Source organism: Triturus cristatus, chromosome 5_2 (assembly GCF_964204655.1).
Source record: "Triturus cristatus chromosome 5_2, aTriCri1.1, whole genome shotgun sequence".
In the NCBI taxonomy this organism is placed as follows: Eukaryota; Metazoa; Chordata; class Amphibia; order Caudata; family Salamandridae; genus Triturus; species Triturus cristatus.
In genome coordinates this window covers 971824906-971846235 of record NC_140588.1, presented here as the reverse complement: position 1 = coordinate 971846235, position 21330 = coordinate 971824906, and the positions used below count along the sequence as shown (strand labels likewise).

At 41.8% G+C, this 21330-nt stretch overlaps 1 protein-coding gene across 3 annotated transcripts in view; it reads right to left on the bottom strand.

Annotated features, from left to right (window-relative positions):
- PAK3 (p21 (RAC1) activated kinase 3) overlaps window positions 1-21330 on the bottom strand; it is a 347852-nt gene that overhangs the window by 88272 nt on the left and 238250 nt on the right. For all 3 annotated transcript variants that reach the window (XM_085608185.1, XM_085608186.1, XM_085608184.1), the window contains one exon: window positions 3858-3921. In XM_085608185.1, coding sequence (XP_085464311.1) covers window positions 3858-3921 — 64 coding nt within the window. The remainder of the gene's footprint in view (window positions 1-3857; window positions 3922-21330) is intronic.

The following is a 21330-nucleotide window of genomic DNA, read 5'->3' as shown; positions in this document are numbered from 1 at the left end:
CTTTTAGGCTTCCAGGCCGTGTCACGGAGCAATGCTCTGTTCGGCACCTGCAAAGTGGCAATTTCGGTCTGGTAACTGTAGAGCTATGCCAATAACTAACTAAAAAAAAATGAGACCTTTTGCATTTCTAATGCTTGATCTCTGAAATACTAACTCACTGAACAGTTATTCGGTAAGAAAACTCACTTGCTTTTTTATGAATTGTGTGCTTTTTAGATCGTTTTCAAAGTTCTACCACAGGCCTCAGTATTACTCAACTGAATGGTTTACATTTCATAGACCTCAACAGGTTGTAGCAGCTTTCAAGTGAAGACTCGCGGTCAGTATGGCCTCGGTATATCTTTATTCTAAGTACAGGGCATTGATGCTCTTCCCTTGACAGGCCCTCCCTAACTGCCAAGTGTACATTCTAACTCCCCTCTAACATTATAACAGAACTCTCCTTCACATTCCCACCTCATATATGGACAATGGTCAGAACAGAGATGTAATTTGTGAATCCCCACCCACTTTCTCCAGTTAACACAGACCCCACCCTCCGCAAGAGACTTCACCCTTCCACGAGACACAAACACTATGGAAACCAAGGGCACCTTCCACTCCTTTATCAAAAGAGTCAACATGGCCCAACATGTCAACAAACTAACTCATACTAAGGGTCAAATATATCACAGGATTAGATCAATCACCTTGCTTCATTCATGTAAGAAATGCACTGAGGCCAAACAAAGCGACCCCGTTTCGCGATAATAATTTCTATGAAGAATTGGAGGTCATTATCTGGTAAGGTTTATTGAATTACAGTTTAAGGATCATGAATTTATCAGCTGCAACCTCAATAGTCAATATTTTAATGATAATACTGCATAATCCCTTCAGTCATGATTAATCTGGGGCATGTCTAGAGCATATGAAATAAACTTGATTTGTCTTAAATGTTCAGTTCATGTTAAGTTCAGACTTAATAGAAAAAGGGGTGAAAATGGATGGATGGCCTAACCTGAAATACTTTAGCCTGTAATATTTCTTTCACATTTACATAATCATATTCCAGAATGCACATTTAACTACCATACCTGATCTTCCTGCTGCCTAACCGTAAGTGTGCCCTATCTAGGGTGATTATGTGGCATACGGTATGTTAACTAACTTTAAAGATTTTTCCTCTTCGGCATTGAGACACTTTCTAACTAATTCAAATATAAAAGCCTCAGAAACTGTACATCGATCATTCTAGTAAACAGTTAAAACACAACTTAATTCTTTAATTGAGCACAATTAAAATGTAGAACACTGCAGACTCAACTGAGGAAACCATTTTCATTCAAACATGGTCCATCTAATCTCAGGGGCAGCAGTGTTTAAAGGGTAAATGCACCTTGGCACTCACTGCAGTTCCTCAAATTAGTACAATACCACCAACAAATGATTTAAATTGTGACTAAAATCCTAATTTTTGCTCCTTTTTGTGACTCTCAAAATCTGGCATTCACAACTATGTATTTTCATAGGACGAACATGGCAGAGTATAATTAGCCCAAAAATCCAACAGGTATGTTTCCACATAACTAAATCACATGACAAAGACACCATCTATCAATCAATTTTGAGAATTTCATCACAAAGCTAAAGGGACTGATTCATAGTAATAATATCCATCGGGCAGAACACTCGTAGGTAGCTATTGGTCATGGTGGAGTAGGGATCTCAGCTTTGACTCTACCCGGGCCAATAACTACTTACAAGTGCCCTCTCCCTTGAATAATATTGCTTAACTGAAGAACAATGGGATCATGGGAGCTCCACTGAAAGCAGGGAAGCGGTTTAAGGGTGGACCTGCTCCGACATTCCAATGCGTGTCTTACAGATGCTTTTTGTTTATTTTAGAACATTCTACCCTCAGTGGGAGGAATGTTCCACTAGCATTATAGTCATTCTCTCTCTGGCTATAACAGCTGCTAAAGGCCCTCTCCCTTGTTACACACCTGAATCGCACTTGGGTAGAGTACTTGCAGCAAATATTATACCCCTCAGTAGTGGGCTATGATGCAATATTACAACACTGAAATGTTGCGAGCTTCAGTGAAGCGGCAATTAAGTGGCTCAAGGTCCATCATGTCTTCTATTGACAGTCTACTCCAATATTTTATGCTAATCTTTCCTTTTGTCTCACATTTTTACTCAGTGGCTAAAATCTTCTAATAGCACGCCTCAGTATCTAACACGAAAAGAGGACCTTAAACCACCATTACGGCCCCCAAAACCAGGCTAAAATGCAAATTTATATTCTGGACTCATTTTTTTATGATGCTCGTAAAGAATTAAATAAAAAGAACTAGCTGTCTTAATGTTTTGTTCAATATATTTTTCACTTACTCATATCTGTTTTTTTTTTAATTTGTCGATATTACACATGGAGCTGAATGTCGATTTCTCGTCCTTCACTTGGAGTGAAATGTAATATCCAACTCTCATGCAGGAGTGGTTTACCCTCATAGCTTTTCTCACTTTATATTCCATATTCAGAAACTACACCCAAAAAATGTACTATCAAATGCAAGGATGTGTTTGATGGGCATGGGACACACAGCTCCTTAACATGCACAGAGTAACTCACGACTGGGGAAAAAAATCAAATAACGGAAAATACTAGAAATGTATGAGCCTTCAGGTCTCTGTGCTGACAATGCGATCTAATAAACTGTAATTATGATAATATAATTAATCTGGGTAATGCAACGACTTGACTCGCACTCCAACAACTTTGAAGACATGACCGCATTAACATACGACCTTTGTATACAGCATTTTTATAACAGCGCATTACCTCACTAAACCCATTCTGCATCTCACCCCTATTACATATATTAAATTTTCTATTTTCATTATCAATATTACAGGACAGTTACTTAGTAATTACACTTAATGAGTTTGCAATATTGATGTACACCATTAAACCTTTAACTTGGTGCACAAAATAAACATCATGATATCAATTCTAATATAGCCTTATAGCCAGCTGCAGGTGATATACCAGTTGTAAAAGGCCTTGAGCCAGAGTTACGGGCCCGAGCCACAAGCAAGGGACTATAACGAGGGAGAAGGCCTTTAAGAACCGGTGTAGCCCGAGGCAGAAGGGCTATAAGGCTATTAGAAGATTACACCCACTAAGGATAGAATGTTCTAAATTCAAAAGGGAGAAACATTAAGAGAAACATTGGAATGTTGGAGCTCCGGGCGTATACCATACATAAGCGCCGAGCTACTGGTCTTCAATGGAGCTCCCACGATTTCAATGTTCTATTAAATTTCATAACATACAGGTGTGAGACATGTACACCTGCATTACTCGTATATCAAGCTTTAAATATAAAAGGTATGGCAGTGCTATTGTAGATTTAGTGCTCATGGCTTGCGGGGGGTTTTACTGTGTTCAGACCCATGCTCTTAAAGATATTCATTTTAACATGGATCACATGGTGTAAATATAGTGCTTTTACATCAAGTACAACCTTCACTTCAGAATCTACTACAAATTCTTTTGGAGAGGGGTTGGGAGGATGTGGTGGAAGAAACATCAACTTTTACCGTCACTATATTATATGAGCGTGCTACACTGACAGGTCACATTTGAAAAGTAGCGTCATTGCCATGGAAAAAACGTGTGCCTCAAGTATTACATCCTTTTCGGTTCATCAATTTAAGTAACTTAATCTTATTCGGTGTTTTCCAAAGTTCTACTGTAAGATGTTTCTTGATCTATATCACTAACCTCATTCTGAAAAACAGGTAAAAAGAAAAACTGCAGAGAAATGATCAACTAACTACAATAAAATGTCTAAGCTTTTAGTACTTACCCCTGACCAATTTTTTCAAATCTTGTATATTTCTTCTTGGGGTCTCCAACGCTCACAATACTTCCTGCAGAAATCAAGTTTGAGCATGGTTAAATTAATATGGAAAAATGCAAAACAGCTCACCAACATCTTGTGTTGTACATTAGTCATAATGGAAATCATTGGTTTATAAAATAATTGGTGATTGAACGTAATTAAAACAAAACATTTAGGGTGAGTGGAACCAATTTCTAAAGTCTGGATCATGTGTTCCTTCTACGATAGCTCGGACTGAGCTGAGGTGTTCTGACTGAGCGAAGTTGTCTAGAATGGCTGGCCGATGCAGTTACAGCACATTTGCCGTTGTTCTTGTGCGTAGCGTCTCTGACAAGTAAGATGGTCCTAAGAAAACCTCTCTCTGCTGAGGTTTTACTGTACAAAGGAGCCACCAACATGACTTGGCTTTACTTTTATCAAACTGTTTCTTTGGGTCTATCTTTGTACAAGAACATTGCTACTATTAAAAAAGGACAACCTGGCTTCCTCGTTGTCTGCTGAAATTACTCATGGGCATCCTCGTGGACACTCCTTTAACTATGATGGTAGCTGCATCACTAGGTTTAAGGGTCTTCATCAGGAGATGCCTCGTATTTTGTTTGGATTTCATGAGGAATTTCTGAAGCCTCACATTGCAGAACTCAAAAGGAAATAAACACTTTTTGATAATGATATTTAGATGTTCATTAAATTAAGATTTCATCTCTTGACCAGCCCTCTCAACACGCTTTTCTCTCTCTTTTGTTTTTTCAAAATTTTCCTCTTTTGCCAAGTTGTGACACCAACCCCATCTTCACCACAGGTTTGCATAAGACGCTACTATTTTTAAAAAATCTCAAGCAAACGTAACAGCATTTTTGTTTTGTCCACCAATGAGAAAGAAAGAAAGGATTCTGGAGCCACAGAATAATATGATGCCGGTTTATAGAAGCTGGCCAATCGAACAATAAACCCAATCCTAACCATAAACCAGCTTCAATGCAGTCTTGAAATAATCTTATTGAAACGTAGAATTATTAGCATGGACAGAAGCGTTCTACAAAGTGGGGCAACAGATCAAGTGTCTGACATTGCCTCAATTTGCTACTCATGCCCTAAAAAACAAAAGACACAAAACATAGTAAACAAGCATTAGTAATGCATCGGTTTTGCCGATGTAATGGATAAAGAGCTGTTTTTATCATCCGGGAGAAGGAAAGAGCTCCCTGACAGATAACACAGAAGTGGAGAGGATGTGGGGCAGCGGCCAGAGCTGCTGACTTGAGAGCTAGGGATCCCGGTTCAAGTCTCGGCGGTGCTGCAGAACATCCTGTGATTCTATGCAAATCAGTTAATCTCTCTGGGCGATAAATTGTTATATAAATATGCTGCAATAGTAAAAGGCAAAACTTTATGAAAATATAGTCCCACCAACGCGGATGTTAACAGTACTTCGGCCGCAGGAAACTGATAAGAGAAGCAGATGAGAAACAAGCATTGGTAAAATGCAGGAAAATATACTACAGCAAATAGAAATGAAGGAAAGGTAAGTGGCACGCAGAGGAACCAATGAGAAGCCAGGAAAGAGAGGAGGCAGGATGCAAGTCCCTTTTGAGTTTAAATTAAAAACAATAGATTTCTCATTTGCGCTGTGCAGGCGAAATCTAAAAATGTTGATATTTACTCATGTGATTTCAGCAAACCCCAGAGTACTCATGGCCATCTGCGTAATTTGTAGCTTTCTATCAATATTTCGTCTCCAATAATTTACTCCTGTGGATTGTCTGAGGGTATACCTTGAGAATACTGCATCAACCCATTATACTTGTGTAGCCTCACTCAAAAAGTATTTTCCTACTGGGCAGGACTTTCTCCTACAACTTCATGAAATATGGTGATGTTTGGAAGTCTTGCCACCCAATTTCTACACTTTTCTTTTTAATATTAAAAATGCACATAGCGTCTTCATCTGCATCAGAACCAGGAGTTCACAATGCAAAGCATTCACAGTTGTTCCCTGGCCCCTAACCCACAATAAGGTAAAATTAACATGGTTTCCATGACACTACTGATTAACAATGCCTCTGTGCTCGTGTGCAGCATCTGTCACGACTACACGAGGTCCTTCAATAAAAATTTTATATCTCTATGTTTAATACACTCATTTTAACAGATGGTTCTGAATAACTCTGCAAGCCAGGGAAACGGGGGCCCTTTCATTTCAGCCCTCTGCTCTATTTTGGGGTGTCTACACAGGAAGAACTAATTATATTACATTTCTTGCCTTTTCTCTGTGCCTAAGAGAGAACTTCGGCCCCTTTATAGCACTGCCGGGATAATTAAAATCACGTGTTTCCAATGGCAACCAGTTGCAAATTAAAATCTGCTCATTGTAGTCTGCTGTTTACATTTAACAGCACACTGGCAGCGCTCTCTGATTAGGCCTCAGACCAAGAGTTCAACAATTCAAGTGGCAGCGTCTCGCGCTGTCGTGTGCGGGTGCGCGCGCCCCGGAACTGTAAAGACTAGAGATGCAGTAATGATCTGTTCTGAGCGATTACGCTCTTAGACTTGGCAACACGCACAACCTCCAGACAGACGGAAGCTAATCAGTCTCCCTGCCTACATTTATTTTTAAAAATTTAAAAAACTGAAATTAAATATTCTTCTGAGCAAGGCCGGTTCTTGGATTTGTGGGGGGCCGGGGCCGAATAGGAATATGCAAGGCTCCTGTAAAATGTATTTTCTGGCATTGTTGAAGCAGGTTTGCAAGAAGCTGCTTACCTAGTATGGCTACCGCTAAAATATATCTAATAAAATAAGTACATAAATTTAAATCTGTATTAAGTGGAAATACATTACATTAATCAAACTGGGTTAAAAAAACTAGGCATAGGTTTCGCCAAAACCGATGTTTACTAATTGTTTCCAGATTAGTGCATGATTAAAATTCCACAACAAATTAACCCAGAGCTATACAGCAGCAATTGAAGTGACTCCACAGCCCTCCCTTTAACCCCTTCAGCGCGGCGCGGATTACCGCGCTGTGCTGAAGGGTTCGTGCGCGGGCGGGGCCATGACGGAGCAGTTCCGTCATCCGCACTGCTCAACCGATGCGCATGACGGAACCGCTCCGTCATGCGCATCGAAGGGGTTAAGCAAGTGAAGTTCAAGATAGCCATTTGGTTTGCTGCAGGCATGGGGCGGGGGTCAACAAAAGGGATGGATACGTGTTAGGGTAAGAAGAGACGGCACAATATCATACACAGGTGGGGTGGTTAATATATTGTCAGGTAGAAGCACCAGAGGCTGGCCCACACCTGTACATCGAGTGCCTAAATCCAACAATTACTCTCAAACTCCATTTTTAACAGATGCAAAGAGCTGAACTAACTTAAAGATATTCACAAGAGATGGCTAGAACGGGACAACATTGTGTGGCTGGGGTAAAATAACTGCCAAAAGTTACACTGGGAGACTGCGACTAAAGAGACACAAAATATATTAAAGCAACAAAACAAGAGGGACTTACTATAGTTCACTCCGTACAGTTTACACTTATAAAAAAAGGAAATTTAGCAACATGGAGTAAGTAGGTTGGTGAACTGGTGTGTAACTTCCAAAATGAGGCGAAAGCAATTCCAGAGATTTACGGTTAAAAAGTTTTAAAGTCAAATGTCTCTAATATCTGAGAAGACACTTGCCATTTGAGCACAGGAGGAGAACCATGTCGCTCAACTCCTATTTAGCCTAAGATATAATTGTGTTTGCACATGTAAATTCTTCGGATCTTGATTATAAAGATAATTCAATGAAAGACCCTACAAGGCCATTTCTATCATTCACTATCACTCCAGTCAAGTGCCAAGCATTTCTCCTCGATAATGCCAATGTCAAATGGGTGTTATTTTTTATTCAAAACCCTGTTGACTAGATAGTTCTGCATCTACAACCATGGGTGGTAGCAAGAGAACGCCTATGTACCATCCATGGAACACCACTTTGACGTAAAGTAATGCAAAGCATCAATAGGTGCTGCTTTGCATTACTCTCAGGTGACTTTCCAGCACAACACATGCCCGTGTTGTCAGTGTGCATGTAGAGCGGTTGTCTGGCGATGAAGCTTAACCAGCATGGCGAGGCACTCAAAAACAGGGCCGACGCTATGCATGGGCAATGTGGGCAGCTGCCAAGGGCTACGCCTGTGGCCCCCTTGTAAATGTAAATGTAAATGTATTTTTACTTATATAGCGCACTTCTACCCAGAGGTCTCGTAGCGCTGTATTCATACCGCTGTGGAACCCTTCCTGGTTTTCCTGTGAGATGTCCACTCCTGGGCACCCCCAAGGTGAAGCCAGGCATCCTAGCGCTGTGGGGGCCGTTGTGGAGATTAAGCAAGCTATTGCCCAGAGTTGCACAGTGAGACCCATGATTAGAATAGGCATCGAGGCGAGAATTACCAGGTCCGGGGAAATTGAATCCAAGAGCCGCCGAGGCGGGAATTGAACCCTGGTCCCCGGCCAGACCTCTGCATCAGGGTCTGCCGCTCTAACCATTGAGCCACACTTCTCCATTGAGCCACACCTTCCCTGGTCCTCGCAGCCATGGGCTGTAAGGGCTTCAGTAATCTAATCGCGGCATCTGCATAAGAGCAGTGATTAGATGGGCAGTTGAAGCACCCTTAGGTGTGAAGCGAGCCCTGCTCCTGTCTGAATGAAAAGCAGGGTCTCCTGCAAGGCTCACACTAAAAGACAGAAGCGCGTCGTATCACAGTGAACACATTGCTCACCTTACAAGGTTGCCACCTTTCCAAGAGAATAAGACCCGCCATTTGTTATTTTTTAGTAGTCTGCAAAGGCCTGGACTAAAAAGGATTTTTTTAAACCGTACTTATCTGTAACAAGGCTTTTCTACCTTTTACTTTAAATATTAGTCAGTGATCGTTAACACAGCTCTAGGACTCATTTAAAAGTACTTTCTATGTATACCTGCCATTTGAACTATGTACAGGTAAGGGTTAAAAATACCGCCTTAAGGTGATTTTGCTTCTGGGACATTGGAATACTGGTGGTGCCAGTCGGAAACCGGACAGGTGACAACCTACTCACCCAGTAAAAGGGTGAATGAAGCACAGAGTATGGAGGTGAAGTGAATATAAAGAGGGTAAAACACAGGAAAGTACTAAGATAAGAGGTTGGGAAGAGAGAACAGGGGAAAAGTACAGCAGAGAGGTGACAGATAAGCGTAATGGAGGCAGAATGTCAACAAAGAGCAGGATGCTCGAGTAAACAGACGGGGAAGAGGAGCAGTGTACGTGACGGGCAGAATCGGTGAGAGAAGGGAGGAGTCTGGGGGTATACGGACTAACCTTTTGCGCTGACCTTTCAACACAGAAGTGACACAAATCAGCGCAACACGTACCCATAGGGAGCGGGATCAAGACTGATTTGCAAATGGCTGTGTCTAAACTGGAATGGCATGGTGTGCAAAAAAAAGATGGATTTAGGCCCAGATCTCTGTACTGGGGGTGAATGTTTTACATTGTTTCAGCATTCTGTACATCAATTGTTCTTTTTGCATTTGTCGCCTTAAGTGCGCCGGGTATGCCCAGGCGTGGGTCCCGGGCTCACTGTGCCACTGGACTCACACTAGCCTGGCTGATGAGGGGGTAATAGCCCGAAAACAGTCCCAAGATGCTTGTTTCTGGTCTAGGGAGAACCTGCCTTGGCAGTTCGGGCTGGACTGTACTCATGAGGAGCAGGATCAAGACTGATTTGCATATGTCTGGGTCTAAACTGGGCTGGCAGGGTGACTAAAAGAACAATAGATTTAACCCAGTGCTCGAGTGGGGGTGAATGTTTGATTTGTTCTTCATTCTATCCAAAACTTGTGTGTTTTTTTGACTAGTTCTTCCTGAACACTGCCAGTTGATAAATGGTCTAAGCGAGGGACGGGACTGCGTTTGTGGCTGAATTTGAGCAGAATAAGACTGTTTCAGCTAGCGATAAACTTTGAAGTAGGGGCAAAAATACTGCTGGCTAATCTTTGGGGAAATCACTCATGATCTGCACTTGGGCCTAATAAGAGTTTCTACACAAATCTCTTCCTGAGCCACACAGAAGAAAGAAGGTGTTAGGAACCTGGCCCCATTGGAAGACCTGCAATTCAGAAGATCCTCTGGGGATATACAACCCTGAACCGCCTCTGTTATGTGTAGTATTTAGTGGCATGTAGATCTTTGGACATACCCTTAGACACTAATCTCAGTAATACCTAAGGTGGCGACTACACCTATAGATTAGAATGGCCTGACCCTGGGTATCTGTATCAGTGAGATGGAAATGCGGAAAATGTTTGAGCTAGTGCCAACGAGCGATTCTGGAGAGAATGTTTTTTAATGTACATATGCAGGATCAGAGGGTGGGGGGTGGGTGAACTACAGTTGTGGGGTTTTTAAGTATGCTGTGTCCAGGTGAGACAGCAATATAAGAGTGTGCACATTTCTGTACTGTTATGGGCGAGTTGGTATGCTACCACAATATACTCAGATTGGCTTAGTAAAGGTTAAATCATGGAGTAAGTAGAAGTTAATAACGATGCCTGTAACGAAAGACGGTGGACTTTTGTAATGTGCAGCATGAGCACTGTTAGAATATGTTGTTTGGACTGTCATATAGTGTACAATGCACAGATATGCTATTTTATGTACATATATGCTGCGAAGTAAAATGAAAATCAATAAACTTTTGGTTAAAAAAAAAATGTGTAGTATTTAGTAACACTGTGTGGACTGAACTATCGCGTTTTACTTACAGGACTAGCACTGAGCTGGACAATACTTTATAGGGTCTGTTGGTCGGCTGTTGAGTACCGAGCTCTTCCTCCCCTACACTACCTCCCTGAACAGCCTGTGACTAGTACCCCCCGCTGCCCTAAGAGTCCAGTGTGGAAAAGCTAGTGCCGAGTCCAGTGTGCAGAGTTTCTTCTTTTTTATTTATCCCTCCTTTGTATTTTAGACACTTCCCCTTGTGGTTCTGGAGTAACACAACCTACGCACTATTCTCACTCGCTTCTTTTACTCATAATATTGATTTTATATTTTATTGAGCTTATTGCGCCTCTCAGTCTTTGAAAACAAGCACATTTTAAATCCTGTATCATACTTTTTGCAACGATTTTTATTAATCTTCAATTATTTACTTTATAGTATTCAGAGCCACAGTAAGATGGCTACCAGTGAAAAAGAGCTCCACCCAACACAATTGGAGCCCAGAAGCCCCTGATGGCCCTCAGACCTGGGCCCGACAATATAAAATTCATATGAAAGGCTGAGGTTCTCTCTGAAACACATGGCTGCAATACCATACAAAGTATGCAGATCCACTAATAGCTATGTGATGTCCTCACAAACGTCTAATTGGACAAATGGGCTACTGCGTATCCTAAATAACGTATTATAGGGAAATGCCACCTTCACTAAAACTACCTCAGAAAACCAAAGTGATGGCATCTTATTTGGAAGCTGTGATGTCATATTTCAACAGAGTAGTGTCACATCCCAAACAGTGCATTAACACACCAAGTAACATTCATTGTGTGCTTAGTTTAGGACATCATATTTGAAAATGTGTAGTTTTATATTCAATCTGCAACCTCACGAATAAAGCCTTTTGGTGACGTAAGTTGTCATATTAGTTGAACTGCAGACTTACCTCTCCAGTTTATTACAATGAGGAGATAACGTGACTTGTTGTAAATCGTCAATCTTTCTTCTGCATTTAATGACTATGAGGACTTCTTCTGACCATCAGTAGAACTGCAGCCTGCCAGGCCTATGTAATCCTTATGAGGACACCTACTGACAGGTGGCCACCTTTATTCCTTATGTACCCTTCGAGAAGACCGGTCTAAACAGGTAGCTGTATTAAGGCTTTATGCGCCAAATAATGCTTAGAAGGACATCTACTAAGTATAATCTAATTCATCTGTCATCTGTTGATATTTGTGAAATCATACATGATGTCAACAGTGATGTCAATGAGGTTCTTTGTGATACCATGTGCATATGGCCTTTGGAGGTTTGTTACTGCTCCCTGATATGAATCATTTGTTATGAACAAACATTTGGCTGTCGCAAGGGCAAAATGACTGAAGAAGCTCGAGGAAGTTTTTTTGTCACTAATGACACTAATGTTCATCAGGTGGGCCAGGGTAAGAGACATTGGATGCTGAATTGATGCGAGATGCTCATATCGCCAGCATGTTCAAAGGACAAATGGTTTTGTCGACCTCTACTAAGGTGCTACAGAATAAGGTAGGTGGTCTGAAAGTCAGTATGGCAGGAGTAGATTTCAGTCTTGAAGAGCTCAGCACTTGCATTACTGAAAAGGGGCTTTAGAGTTTTGAAACATACCACAAATACTCTTCCATGGTGGGAGGGTAATTGAATTATTCCGATTCCACATTACACTGTGCACCATCATGTGTTTACTTTGTGCAGCACAACGTGGAGACGTTCGATAACCTGGTCAATACTGAAAATCCCATGATCCTTTGGTGCCAGATTTGGGTGAGTGTGAGGATGTATACAAATTGATGAATAGATGCCATCTAAAATGGTTAACGTTTAAAGAGAGTTTATGTATAAAAAATTTGAATCCTAGGTGAGAGGAAGGAATAATGCTCGTGAAGGCTGCTGTACTGTCTGGATGTTCTGAAGACATCTTCTGGCCACAGAGAAATGATTCAGCAACTCTGAAAAAAGTTCTCTAATTAAAGAGCAACCTCATCTTTCCTGACCTCACCCATGTAGTCCTGCAGACCATTTATTGTCATTTTCAAGTCAGTCTTTGATCTGAGGGTGCAACGTACAGTAGTGTTCAGACCTCACCATGGCAGGTGGGCGTACAAGTTTTCAAATGTGGACTTATCTGGGAATTTCAAGGTGAAGATGGGTAACATTTTTACCAGACACTCCCATGAGTGGTAGGTTATTTTTATTAGACCCAGTTTCCACTGTTATCCCAAGAACCCAACCCCCCATAATGGTGTTGATGCAATGCAGTGGTTTTCATCTCTTGGGGCAACAGAATTCTTTATTATGATCTGAGTTTTAGTTGCTTGAAACGTGAAAGTGGAACATTTGAAAAATAGCTATCCTATGCCAGCAATTGTTATGTTATGGAGACTTGTTAAGTGCACATACAGCACAAGGCTTCCTGGTTCTGAGGTACAGAGAAGGAACACAATCAAAGTATTCCATCAAGACATTACACTAGCAATACGCTTGCCGAAATAGCCAGGTCTTTAGCGTCTGTGTAAACTTCAAGCAATCCGAGGACAGCCGTGCTGGGAGAGGAAAGGAAGTCAGATGTGCAGAGCTGGCACAGAGAATGTAATGCCACCCATCCTTTTCTTTTTATATGGATGGAAAGAAGATTCAGGGCGGAAGAACGAAGTCTCTGGCTAGGGGTGTATTTCGTGAGTCTAGATTGTTATAAATAATGGGCCTTCTTTAGAATAAGCCTTAATGGTGATGCAACTATTTTAAAGATAATCCTTTGCTCTGAAGGGAGTCAGTAAAAGTCTCGCAAAAGTGGAGCGATGTGACCATTTCTAAGCAGTTTATAAATGATACATGCTGCTTGGTTCTGATCACTATGGAGTCTGGGAAGTAACATTTTGGTAAGCCAAAATGAAGTGAATTCTCATAATCAAGACAGGAGACAATCAGAGCAATGACCACACAGGTCAGGGCTTCAAAAGTAAGGAATATGGCTATTTTTTTAATGCTTCAGAGATTTAAGAAACAGGGCGCGATTACTGCTCCTAGCTGAGATGTAAAGGATGTGGGGAATTAGTTAGCTATGAATATGGTAGTTTTAAGGTTAAAGGTTTACATTGTACTTTAACCCACCCAAAGCTCCTCAGATGATATTGGCTGGAGAAATGGAAAGGACTCTATAAGAAGAGGAACGGAAGGTGTGTCAGAACAGGAGGAATAGGCATGGAGTGGAAACCAGGGAGAAAACTGGTGCTTAATGGAGTGAGGCAACAGTGAAATTACCTAGTTCTTGAAGGGTATATGAGAGACAGGCAGGTATACCTGTCAGTCGAAATCTAGAAAATAAACGAACAGTATGTGAAAGATAATGGGGAAAAACACTGAGGTGTAAGTAGTGTAAATGGTGCACTTCATTTGAGTCACAAATTTGAAATGGAGGAGTAATATTGGCTTTAATAGGTTCATCGATGATAAATATGCAATGCTCTAACTGTATCACGTGTGACGGAGTCAAGTGTATGCCGTAAGGCTGGATAGGGGAAGCATCGAGATCTTGCATGAGAATATATAATGATTAAGGCCAGAAGAGATTAGCCAACTCTGAAAAAGATTGCACTACTAAAAATGCATTGAGAGAAATCAGCACTGTTAGCACAGCTTCCTTGTCCAGAAGAAGCACTGGCAAAGTCAATAGATCTCGCCTTTGTCGCCAACTAGCTTTGCCAAACAAGTGCTGCATCATGTTGCAGGCTTGTGCACCACACGAGTGCCTACAAGATTATGGTGTCGCTTATTTCTTTTCCTTTTTAGCTAGCCATCCAAGTTGGAAATCAGGCAAAGTGTTTTTTTGTGTTAAAGTAAAGAGTGGGGGGGTCATCCAAAGCAACATGGGGGAGTGCAAAGAAGTCAAGAGGGGTTTGGGAAAGCAAAAGCCAAACAGGAAAGGTAACGCACCATGGGGCATAGTGGGAATGTAAAGCAACATCAGGGAGGGCAGGGGCGCTAAAGCAACAAAGGGGTGGGCGAGGTAAAGGAACAAGAGGGAGTTTAGGGTAGACGGCTAAGCAACACGAAGGGTACCGGTGGTAATAAGTAACATGGAGGGTACGGGAAGACAAGGGGAGAAGCACACCGGTTAGCCCGACATGGAGGTTAGTTGGAAGCAGCACTCGCGCAACGGATAGCAACATGAGGAAGGCAACAGTTTAAAAACACAAGCACTCTCATGGAGTGCATCACATAAAAGAAAGAAGTAGTGTTTGAAAAGCGCACAGTAGAAGCAGCAATACCAGCAATCAAAGCAACTGTTAAGAGGAAATGCTCCATGGGTTGGACAAATTTCCGGATTGGACGCAGGGAAATACGTGACAAAGAAAGCCAAACAATGGTAAGCAATGGGTGGGCTCAAAGCCCCTCCATTTGGTTGGTCAGCCACAATTCGCCTCTCAGCAGCCTAAAGACTCGACCTGAAAATAAATCCAACAACTGGTAGGGAAGCAAATTTAACATGAGTTACTGGCAGGATCCCATGTATTAAGATATGATGCCTCGTGACAAAAGCAAATACTGTGAGAGTCAACACAGCAGTAAACAGACAAACTGGTTGAGCCAGGAATGGAAGAGGGCCACAAGAAGGAGGAAAAGGGGAAGGAGGGAGAGAAGGGAAGAAAAGATAAAACAGGGGTTGAGAAGGGAGGCATGATGAGAAAGGGGGCAGAAAGAAGGCAGGAGAAAAGGGAGAAATTAGAGAAGGGAGGAAGGAGAGAAGGGGAAGGAAAAGTGAGAGGGAGAGAAGGGAAGAAAGAAGGAAGAATGAAGAGGGAATTAGGGAGGAATGGAGAGGGAAAGAGGGAAGGGGAGAAAGGAGGTTGGTGTGGAGGCAGGGGAAGAAAATGAAAGGGAAGGGATGTCAGAAAGACAGAACATACAAAAATGATTGCGAGTCGGTGGATGGATCATTCCAATTAAACTTGTGAGAATAGACATTTATTTTTTATCACTCTATCAGGTTATAATCCTGTTTTAAATAAATCCACCCCCAGACATTTGTTAGTAAGCAGCATCAAATAACGACTTTGGTAATCTTTAGTTTGCAGTAATATAATAATGAATAAACAAATCGCCCTAAGCCCTTTGCTCTTCCTGCCCACTGTTCCTCGCTGTGTAATACATGATGTAATCTGCTCCGATTTGATTAAATGCTTTTCAAACCTTTTGTGATGCTTTGTCTCAAGAAGTCCACAAGCATGTCTGGAATTTTAAAAGGGGTGTTAAATATGTATGTATGCAAATGTGCATATATATGAATGCAAATTAGATTGCGCAATTTTGCAATGTTGCATGAATAGTTGGCTCCCTGGCAAAAAAGCTGGGAAGGTAATATATGTCAACCTTCAATTCGGAAAACAGCCAGGCAATTTGGAGTGTTTGCTGTAGACAAGGAGACAAGATAGCCTAATGTTAGATGTGTCGCTATTACGTTTTGAAGGAGATCAACGTTCTCAAAGACAAGCCTTTGTCCAATGTGACCTGCACGCAACCTCATTATAAAAGACATGTCCAAGTCTGCCGCTGACGTGTAAAAAGCAGAGATGAGTAATTCAACCCCAAATTCACCCTTAGTTTAATTTCTACTTCCGCTGAGCACACCGTTGCATGCACTCATGCGTTCAAACACACGCCCACTCAGGTCGCTTCCGCCTTCATATAAGCGTAATAGAGGATTCATTCCATCTCTGTACATTACTAAAATATTCATTCATTCTTCAGTCATCTCCCGCCTTGTCGCATGCGGATACCTAGCCACCTGGCTAAACTACAAACAATACTGCTGGCCTACTCTCTACATATTAACCTACCACGTCACTTCATGCACATGTTTACAATACTACAATCTATTCCGTGGCTACTGCTTCACCATTTCTTCAGCCAGTAACCATCAGCAGCCCATTAACTTCCGTCCCGAATCTTCCTCTAGATAGCTGCCTTTCAGGGCAAGGGGCAGAGGAGGGCTCTGTTTAGTGGATTACCTTTCTGAGCACAATTCCTGGGGACTTGGGTTCTAATCCAGGCGCTGCCACTTGACCAAATGTTGTGTAAATCTGGGAAAACCTTTTGATCCACCTTGGCCTCAAATTGTAAATACACGTAACGTAAGAAAAAATGTGTGAATAGGAGTTACTTAAATTATACTTAGCAACACTACCACTTAACTATGTAACCAGTCTGCACCGGCTCTTAAATACTGTCTGGCTACTAGGAATACATTTTAAATAAATGCATGCCCTGCAAATGTGTCCCTCATATCCATTCATTGTCTCATGCCCAATACTCATTAAAGTTAATCCATGTAACTCTGTATGTACCACGACACCGACCCTCAGCCAGAATTGTACAAAGAACTCCCTGCCATTCCTCAAGGTGAATGTACAAAATGACGCATCATTTCTGAAAAATTAGTGACGTTTCTAGAACCATTCAATCTTCTTGGTTGATGAGTGACAGAACAGTCTGTCCTCATGCCCATCCAGCAAAGTGTAAAACAAACTTAGCAATGGAATTCTGAGATAAAATGAAAAGCCACAGGAAGAGTGGCAAGCGGAGGCTACCTCAGTATTGTCTCCGTTTCATGGCCTCAGCTGGTTATTAGCCTCTGGGTGTGCTCTCTCCCACCCGGAGAGATTTACAAGCGACTCGTGTCTATTCTGAGCTGCCATCATGATTGTTAAGTGTCTCATGACAAATCTTTACACGCGTTCAGAATTACTAAGTGATCTCGTTGATAGAAGATCCTATGCTTGAAGACTGCACCTGGACCCGAGATCCCAGGAAGACCCAGAATTCTGTCCACCCGGCTAGTGTGGGGGCATCCCTGGGAGGTGGGATGAGCCTGTACACAGAGATAATGCCCTTCACCAACTTTGGTGAGACTAGGCATTGGCAGGCGAGGCAATGGGGAAGGCGCAGGTGAGTAGCTCAGCTGAAGCCAGGGCCAGGGCAAGTTGTTAACTAATACTGGAAGCTCTGTCCAGATGATGCACTATTTTCACCAAACAGAGCGACGGATGGGTAGCTCTGGAATAGAGGATGATGAACAGGTAGAGAAGCAGCAGGTCTTTCCCCAAGCAGGAGGGTCTTGATGGCTTAAGGTGACGGTAACAGAACAACGTCTAGAGGCAATATCTGCTAAGGTAGCAAACATCAGCAACCCTCTCAGTGGAGACCTTTATCAGAGAACAATAAGTAACAACTTAGGAGGTGACTAAAATGTGTTGCGGATTGGTAGCCTCTGTAGTGAATGTGGAGAATATGCTGGAAAGTCTGGAGAATGTACGCAGGGCATCGAATGTCTGCTTGTTCGGCTGGAGCGTAGATGAGGAGGGACGTGTTGTGTTCAAGGAGATTAGCTCCATCCTAAAAGATAACAAAAGCAAGGGATAGACAGATGATGAATCTGTTCTGTGCAGGTTCAGGATCCTTAATATTTAGCTCCTCTGCAGATGAAACTGCATTTGTAGTTGAGAAAGTAGTAAAGCATCAACCACATGGCACTTATTGGCATCTCCTTGGAGAAATAAATTCTACTGCAAGGGGTCAGTAGTCACAGACTTCACTCATCTGCAAAAGTGGGTCTTTTCTACCTGCAAATCAGACAAGTCCCGTCTATAGAGAAAGATAGTGTAGCGCAGAGACTCATGTCTGTCTTACAATGCTGAGCTCCCTCCAGAGAAAGCACTACTTTAATAAGCCAGCACATTCACTGGAGAAATTGCATTTTGTGTGCAATCGGACCCATGGTCCCAGTCAACAATGAAACATCCCACAATGAGAGAAATGTTTGCCACTATGAATTAAGAGCTAAAACTTACTTTGCTAGTAAAAAAAAAAAAGCATTGGCAGAGCCAGTGTTTCTTGCCCACGTGAGATATTGGCATTGTCGATGGTTTTTTTTAGGCAAGTTGGACAGCAGCATGGCGGAATGTAACAAAAAAAAAAAAAACTATTTGACATGGCCAGCATTGGCCGCATCATAACCCTATAATAACTGATAAAACCCCACCAGAAGGGAAATAGCCCTCATCAGTGTAAACATATAAACACTGGAAAAAAAACCCTGAACAACCACAAACTAAATGCCATTCAAAGAAAAGAGTGAAAAACATTTGAATTTCTTCCCAAAGGGGCCAATACAATGTAACTTTGTTATATAACGCAGCAGTAAGAAAGACTGGGCTAACATTATTCTGCTTCATTTTTGTTGTTTAGGGATGTCACTAAAATATTGTTTCTTCTTCCTTTTACTTTTTTCAGTATTGTGGTCTTTGGTTTAAAGATACGGGGGTTAGAAGCATGTTTTAGGTGTTGTTTATTTTATAAACTGTAGAGAATCAGGAAATATCAAAATCATATTTGACTTTTTGAATACGTTTGAGTCTTTAGCTGATGAGAGAAACGTAGGTTTCATAAGAATCTTTCCCAATATGTACCATCACATTTACCAACAGAGAATGGGTAAAAACCCTTGATACATCAGCCCCCTTTTCTAGTGAGTCAGTATTGATAGTAGGTGAATTGCAAAACACCCCAGGCTTTACACATTCAATGCAAGGAATAGAGACAGGTATATGTGAAAAGAGTGCAGTCACAAAGCATCTGGGATACTGGTGAAAACATGACACCAGACTTTCGGAAAACATGGAACGCAGTGTCACTTGGAATGCTGCTGCAAAAAGTTCTTACCGAGTACAACAAGGATTGGAGTGATATTGTTTGTATTTAAGTGATTCAGCTATGTATATGAAAAAGTTGTGTGATGACCTGTCAAAAGCGATACCTGAGCTGAAATGCTGCTCTGTAAGAGATCCTTGCCACTTTTTAGATGGTATGCTGAAAGCATCTTTACAATCTTCAGAGTTAATAAAGAATGCTATTGACTTTTTAGTCTATTCTGGTGTACTGTTTTGTTATGCGCAGAAACTAAAACGCAAATATTTCTCATTTTGTGCTTTGTGTGGCATCAAAGAAAGAGTCATCCCAACTGTGCCACTTAGCTGGTCGTTCTCAGTGCTAGAGGTCATGAATGCTATGTTATCCATGTGGCAACCGTTTGCAGAATTTTTGCTGAGCGAGGATGCCAAAGGCAAGAAATGTGAGGATCTATGGTCACATACTGATAGTGATTTGAAAAAAAAGTAAACTATTCTGCATTCTTAGATTTTTATAGGAAAGCATGACTGCTGTTGTAGAAATAATAAAACAACTAGAGTTTGAAAACACCTGTGTCTACCAAGTGTTCAGCATAACTGGTGTAGATGTGAAACATCTCCTTGAGAGTAGGCTGGGTAACACTTTTAGTGACTTTGGAACGGCAACATGTTCCATGTTATAGTGCTTGCCACTTGGTAAGCAAAGAAATGTTGAGGAGCAATTCAGGAACTTTTATTTTACAATGTATGAGATATACCCCTTCACCAACCATGGCATTTGAAGTCATTGAAGCCTCACTGTGGTATTCTGTGCAAGTTATAGATCCTTTCCGGAAAGGGACATTTTCTCTGGAGCTTCAAAAGTGCTGCTTCATTTTTGACTGCTACAATAACTCTGAGTGCATTTGCGCACCAGTTCAACGCTTATGTTGCAGAACCTTTCACAGAGAATTGCAATCTTCAGGTGCACCAGTATTGGCATGGAAAGCTAGATCAGTGGCCAGAGTTGGAAAATTGTGTTCTGGATATTTTGGCGTTGCCCATCTCAAGTGCCAATGTTGAGAGGGCCTTTTGCCAGATAAAAGTTTACATGGGAAGGAAAGAGCGAGCATACATGACCAAAGAGTCACTGAAGAAGTATTGTATGGTGTACTACGATAAGTTTGATTTGTAAAAATGTATTTGGACCTCATATACACTGTACGTACACAGTCTATATACCATGTTCTATCAGTGCAGAAAGCAAGCAATATCAAAAGCAAAAAGCTCCATAAACATCGGAAAAACACGGTTTCTGTTTTTAATGGCGTGAAAATGTGTAACCACTGATAACCACTGTTTTTTTAAAGTATTGAAATCACTTGAAAACACTGAAAAAAAAAACACCAGAAGTTACCAAAAACAGAAACTAAAAACAGGAACGCCTACCCTAGCACTTTTTTTAAACTGCTTGCAGGAATGAGGGTGGGGCAGTAGACAACAGGGAAGGAGAAGAGGCAACACTGAGGGTATGGGGTTAAAAAAAAATAGGGCAATGATGCAGCCAGAGGTGACAACAAATAGAGGTGTCAAGGCAACACGGTCAACGAATAGGAGTAGGGGAGAGGACAACCAACACGGACCAGGAACAGAGGAAGGGATGAAGGGAAGGATGGAGGGTGAGGGCAAGCTAACACAAACAGTGAACAAAGGGAGGGAGGTTGGGAGAAAGACAACATGGACAATGAACAGAGTATGTGAGGGAAGGATGGGTGCAAGCCAACACGGATGGAAGGAGCAAAGGACAGTGCTGGAAAGCCAACATGGACAACCAGGAGATGTAGCAAACTCAGACAACAAATAGCGGGAGAGACGGAATATGCAAGCCAACACTGCGAAAATAAAGAGGGCGGGTGGGGATCAGCAACCAAACGTACAGGTCAGGAAGAGGCGGAACACAAGGGAGCCAGCTGAAAAAGACGCAGTCTGG